Source organism: Ochlerotatus camptorhynchus, unplaced genomic scaffold, assembly GCF_037179485.1.
Source record: "Ochlerotatus camptorhynchus isolate MF236.1 unplaced genomic scaffold, CSIRO-AGI_Acam_v1.1 ptg000370l, whole genome shotgun sequence".
Taxonomy (NCBI): domain Eukaryota; kingdom Metazoa; phylum Arthropoda; class Insecta; order Diptera; family Culicidae; genus Ochlerotatus; species Ochlerotatus camptorhynchus.
In genome coordinates, this window is record NW_027040858.1 from 6491930 (window position 1) to 6498436 (window position 6507).

The 6507-nt window shown below is 39.6% G+C and overlaps 1 protein-coding gene across 3 annotated transcripts; it reads left to right on the top strand.

Annotated features, from left to right (window-relative positions):
• The first annotated feature begins 4963 nt into the window (after positions 1-4963).
• On the top strand, positions 4964-6276 carry LOC135710014 (uncharacterized). Of its 3 annotated transcripts, none has more exons than XM_065232471.1 (2): positions 4964-5035; positions 5095-6276. In XM_065232471.1, exon 2 carries the CDS (start codon positions 5121-5123, stop codon positions 6270-6272), a length of 1152 nt encoding a protein of 383 aa, XP_065088543.1. In that variant the 5' UTR covers positions 4964-5035; positions 5095-5120; the 3' UTR covers positions 6273-6276. The 3 variants fall into 3 exon arrangements, with proteins under 3 accessions (XP_065088543.1, XP_065088542.1, XP_065088544.1); XM_065232470.1 differs by having other exon boundaries at positions 4970-5050; positions 5107-6276; XM_065232472.1 differs by having other exon boundaries at positions 4985-5022.
• Positions 6277-6507: the final 231 nt, after the last annotated feature.

The window sequence follows — 6507 nt, forward strand, 5'->3', positions numbered from 1 at the left end:
ACTAGCATCAGATATTGGATTGGACGCGACATTATTTTTTGCCGTTGCATGAGAGAGATGGCTAGTGTCTCTCTCATTTCCGCTGCAAAACATATTCACAGAAAAACAAAACTACCCAGCGCGTGGGTTTTTTAAACTCAAATTTGAATTATTTGACCTCTCCCCGTTTCATTTCCTCTTGCTATTGTTGTCAAAAATAGAACGAAAGATTCGACTCATCCGTCTAGTTCCGTACAAGAAGTCAAAATTGAGTAATATGCGATATACCCAAATTTGAGTTAATTGAACTTAATTTTGGGTAGAAAAAATTGAAAATAACTTAGCGATGGGTAATTTTTTTTGCCGTGTTTAAATGCAACTACTTTGAGCCGGTTTACCCAAATTTGGCTTATTGTACGGAACATGGAGATGAGTGAAAAGAACTTAATTTTGGGTAGTTTTGAATTTCTGTGTTGGTCTCGCCCGGTATCGGATACCATGGATGCCATACCTTAAGGGGCATACGCTTTTTCAAAACTACCCAAATTTGGGCAGAATCCACCCAGATCAGTCAAAACTGAACCTCCCCAAAAATGGGTAAACTTAAAGCCCTACAGTAAAAGTATGGACGTCTGTCAAAAGTTGTTCCAATCGAACCGTCAAAATGCACCGCTTTGCTCGATTGGAACAGCTTTTTTTCAGTTTTGTGGTGACAGTCGTCCATACTTTTACTGTAGGGCTTTAGGTAAACTGTGTTGAAAGTGACAAGTTGACATATGAACAACATTGACATGAATCCGATCGACGTTGTTCATTTCTACAGTGAGCATTCATAAGGGCGAATACGCGATGATCGATTCTCTTCATCGATTTTCTCTTTGCATTGCTACTGCTAAGCGAAACAATTTTCAATAATTTGTTCAATACAGAGTAGTAACAAGATGTATTGGCTATCAAAAGCAACAGCAAACGCTCCGAGAAACGTTAAATCTAGCGAGTTATTAACAAAAGAGAAAATCGACGAAGAGAATCAATCATCGCGTATACGCCCTTATGCATGCTCACTGTCGATTTGTCAACTTGCCACTCCCAACACAGTTTACCCATTTTTGGGTAGGTTCATTTTTGACCGATCTGGGTGGATTCTACCCAAATGTGGGTAGTTTTGAAATAGCGTGCAGCTCACATAACGCTGCACGGAGATGGAAAACTACCCAAAATTAAGTACTTTTCCCATCACTCCCGGGTTCAGCCCAATAACCCAAATTTGAGGAAATCGCATTTAGTAGTTTCCATTTAACGCCAGCAAAAAAAATACTTTCTCTCAAGTATATTCTACCCAGAATTAAGTTTAATTTACGTAAATTTGAGAATATGCAATTTTCTCACAAGTAACTTATTGGGCTGAACTATATCATTAGGTCGAATCTCTCGTTCCTTTTTTGATAACAATAACGGGTGCAAGTGAGAGGCTCAACTCAAAATTTAGTAAAAATAACTCAAATTTAGGGTGGTATTTTTTCTCCGTGTAAAGAATTTAGGGGTATGAGTCAAACGCTGTCCAGACTGGAGAGTTATAACATGTTATAACGGTTGTCAAATAATTGCAACACAGAAACGACCATCAAGATAGCGCTATAACATCAATGAGGTACAGAGAGAGGTGGCGCAGATCGTGAAATAGGGTTGTATTAGTAAACCAAAATATCAACGTAAACGCAAGTAGTGACGTCACTACTTGCGTGTACTTGCGTGTATCGTACAGTGGTTGTGTGAGTGATTGCTTCACCTCGGTAATCCAGCTCATTGCTATAACATGTTATAACTCTGTAGTCTGAACGTACTATCAGTCAGAGTAGTAGTTGTCTTTTTCATACTACCGCAAATTCTGCACGGCCCGTACACTGCACGGTGTACTGTGAATTGGCGTCCCTAATAAAAATTGTATGGTTAATTTGCTTAACGACGTGTTCTGGGTATCATCCAAACCATTTGTGGAATAGTTCAATGATTTGGGTTATCGTTCGTTTATGGTTATTTTTTATTATTATATTATATTTTATTATATTAAATCAAAAAAGCTTAAAAGGTATGCAGTTTCCCGCTTCACCTTATTGAGTCCGAGCCATGATTACTTCGCCAGTAGTCATGCATGATTAAAATCGAAATAATTTTTCCCACGGAACCGAATTTTGTTCATTTAAATCAAAAATTTAAATGTTTATTCTATAAACATATGAATAATTGAAAATAAATTAAGAACATGTTTGCAACAAAAATATATATGTTTGAATTAAAGTCAAAAGCATGTTTATTTCAACAATATAGAATTTGGGTAAACGAGTTTTAGCGTGCCCTGCGTTTTTTCCTTCTTTGTTTACATTCGGAAAAATATTGCCCCAGCTTTGCCAATGCCGGCGCCGGTGGTGTAGTGGTAAGCGTGACTGCTTTCTAACACCGCGATGGGTCTGGGTTCAATCCCAGCCGAGGTCGGTGGGATTTTTCTGAGGCATTAAAATCTCTGGTCACGTCTTCCTTCGCAAGGGAAGTAAAGCCGTTGGTCCCGGCCCATGTGTGTTGAATGGGTGCGATATCCTACGCAGGTGTGGAAGCTGCCTTCCTGCACATTCGATTGCCGTCAATGGATGGCAATCGATGTCCGTCGGTGATTGGCACTAGATTGCGGAATAGAGACCGACGTTAAAATACAGGAAAGGAAAGAAAGCTTTGCCAATCAACTTAAAACGGCCCGCAACAAAACCGAAGTCATGGATCCGGAAACCCACCTAGGTAAGTGTCTTAATAAAGTTCCAGCTCGATAAAACCGGAGGAACTCCACAGTATCTACGTCACTCTGTCGTTTCTGATGCCGATCCCTGTATCATCCTCCTCCACAACTGACGTCGGAAGAAAAACGAAAATCCGAAATGGATTTTGAACTAGATTTTGAATCTATTCCGGATCCTCCCCTCCAACACCGAACGTAGAAAGAGGCCGGTATGAGGACCAGCGTTAGAAACGACAAAACGACGCTAATATCACAAAGTTTAGCTGGTTTTACTGAACTGTAACCTCCGGACACTCACCCCAACGGGTCCCCGCATTTCGAACTTATCATACTTGAAAAAGAGCACAAGTTTAGATGCCCTGTCTGCAGATTGTTTTTTTTTTCATCTCCTACAAACATTCAAATGCTAATTTAATTTAAAATTAAGTATGTTTCTTTCAAACAAAAGAAGCATGTTTAAAATAAACATATTTATTTTTGTACGCATAGCTGTCAAACCAAACAAAACTATTCACGTTTATTTTCAACACGAATATTTTTAAAATAAACGTAACATTATTTTTATTTTAAATATAAATATCACATGAATTTAGACATGGAATACGTTTGAAATAAACCTTGTTTATTTTTGTGGCCAGAACAAACTGAGTTTACGTTTAAATTTACCTCAAATATTTTTGTTTCAACGATAAATTTTTCTGCGTGTGTAATATAGACTAGCTTGCAATAGGCACTCATACACTAGGGGAAGTACAACTTGATCTGAAGTAAAATTTGATGTAAAAATTGCTCAAATTGGTAGATATTATAATTTTTAGTATAAATATCAATGATATTAACTGTCAAGCGGAAAGCTTCAAAGTAAAAAAATAATAACAGTGTAACTTTAACGCATACACTCAATGACGTTGCACCGTTGTTGTTTATGTTTACTGCAGCTTTCTGTTTGTTTTAATTTTTGCCTAGATTTTCGTTTTCGATAGCTCTGATCGATTTCGTCTTCGGCTATTCATGATAAAAACGGTACTGGACGTTCCCCCAGCAACAAATCTCTCCAAGTTGCATTCTCATGGCGAATCGAGCGTAATACGACCACGAGACCATCACTCTGGGCTTCCGATAACAGGGGCGGCATTGTCAATCGATTCCCGTTCCATAGGAGAACAGCACATTGGTTCACAGACGATGAAGAATTTGTGGAAATTAATTCCTGGGAATGGAAGTGCGGCCGATTATGTGCACTGAGAACAGCTACCAAAAAATGCCGAATTTATGAGAACAAGGAGCGGATTTTGGTGGTGGTGGCCAGTAAGATCACAAAGTAATGACTTGCCTCTAAAGCCCTACAGTAAAAGTGTGGACGTCTGTCAAAAGTTGTTCCAATCGAACCGTCAAAATGCACCGCTTTGCTCGATTGGAACAGCTTTTTTCAGTTTTGTGGTGACAGTCGTCCATACTTTTACTGTAGGGCTTTACTTGCCTCTCGTGTGAAATACATTTTTGATTAAACGAATGTCAAATGTACACTTAAAACAAAAATAGTTAAAAACAAAAAAACAACTGTCAGACTAAGTATAAGATTCGCAAATATCACACATACTAAAATATTTAATATTTCCACCATCGGTATTGATACTGATACTTGGAGCTGCCCTTCCCCTAGCTCATACATCTAGTTTTCACTGGAAATCCTATATATGAGTGCTCATTGCAAGCCAGCCTATATTACTTGATATAAGCCATATAGTCTGTCCGGGGTATTAAAGAACTCAGGCTGTGTTCCATTTGGAAAATTTTCACTTAGATTTGACACTTCGAAAATAAATTAAGATGTTCGAAAATCCCTCTGTTGTTGATCGGCCGATTTTCGAGAAAGCGTCTGTCAAAATTTATTCCTTGTCTGTCAGAAATAAGTCTGCTGGAATAGCAGGTTTATTTGAAAATTTTCCATCTGTCAAATTTAAGTAAAAATTCACCAAATGGAACACAGCCTCAATTGATTAAAAACAAAATCTTGATTTATTTACATTTGGTACATAGGCCTTTTTCACATCCTCGGCTAGACTTGAAACTTGAAGTCTTCATGATTATGCAAGTGTGCGTTTATAGAAAGGTAAATAAAGTTGAGAGCACTCTGGCAACGCTGGCATATTCTTCCGTCATCGTAAACGTCGTAAAAAAAGCCGATAGGTACCACTCGAATCGTCGCGTCGCATCGATCGCATCTTTTGTTCACAACACAACCTAAATTAAACGTAAACGTAAAAAGTAAACCTTGTCTTGGTCCGTGTAGGTACTCCTTACCATAATACTTGTAATTTAATTAGACAAATCAACAGGTGAAGGAACCACCATGCTGCATGATTTGGATAACTCAGATGAAGAACCGGATTTCACTCATGTCGATCTCACCAAGAGATGTAATGAACCCGAAGCCGCAGATACAGAAGAGTGCGACCGGCTTCCACGAAAGTACGCTCCAGATGATTTACTTTCCGAGGAAACGGATCCCTCTTGCAAAGCTAATTGGTTTTTGGCCGCCTACTGGCCGGTGTATGTCGGAAATTTCAAGGTGGATAAATGGGTGGAGGATACTTGGTATGAACAGGTTTCGAACTATTTTGCATACAACGGACTGCTGACGAGAATGATCTACATTCATCACCAACCGAATGATAAGGCATTTTCAAAGTACCAGAGACAGTGCATGCTCATCGATATGTTGGTGTACTTTACATCGAAAGCGGATGCGGATCGAGCAATTGCCACATGTCACCGGGATCCCTACTTTGGATACAAGCTGATTGTTCTTCCGGGAAGAGATCCGATTTACTTTAATAAAGAAAGATGCGTTCGATTCGCCGCTTTGGGCGATTCATGCAAATTTACGCCATTGGAAACGGTCATGGAGAATGCACTATCCAGACACGGTCCAGTTACGTTTGCCGGCAGATACCCAAACGAAATCATTATACTTGAATTTGTAAGTATTCAGGCTATGGTTGCCGCCGTAGCGAGTCAGTTTCGCTGGAAACCTTCTCCGCTAAAACAAGAGTTTATGAAGCAGCGATTTATCGAAGAGGATGTGAAATTGGACATTGAATGGGCTAAGGAATCGAATCCAACGTTCATGGATATGCAGCCAAAGCCGAGCGTGCTGGTCCACTTATTCGAGGGTGTGCGACCGAACGTGAGTCCATTGTGGAAGGGACATGAAACGTACGTCAAGGCACCAGTCTTGCTAAAACTTCGCAAAGAAACAAACAAGAGGATGAGAATGCTGGCCTTCAACAAAAAATACAAGATTCAGAAGCCTAAAAAGCCTGAGACTGAGATCGTGACACGGGATCCTGCCCTTCCGCCGCCGAAAACCAGACGGCAAAATGAGGCAGACAACATGAAATCGATCAATTGGTTCCTGCGGTACTACGGTGCAGCACCGATCTCCAGGGCCACCGTTCGGGATGTTCAAATGAAGGTGCAAAAGCAAATGCAAGGCAAATAAAGTTCATGCTGAAATACGATGAGTGTTGTTGTTTTCAATCGTGTGGAATAATATTCACAAGCTAGGTAAATGAGTCCTGTTTTATTTTTACAGCGAGTTTCGCAGTCCATGTTTGTAAACTGGAAGCGGAACGTTAAATGTAAATTATTTTTGAATATAGGGATGATGGTTAGAAAGAACCGGAACAGCAAAGTTTAAAAGTAGAATGGATTTTATTTAACGACTAGCTTGAGTG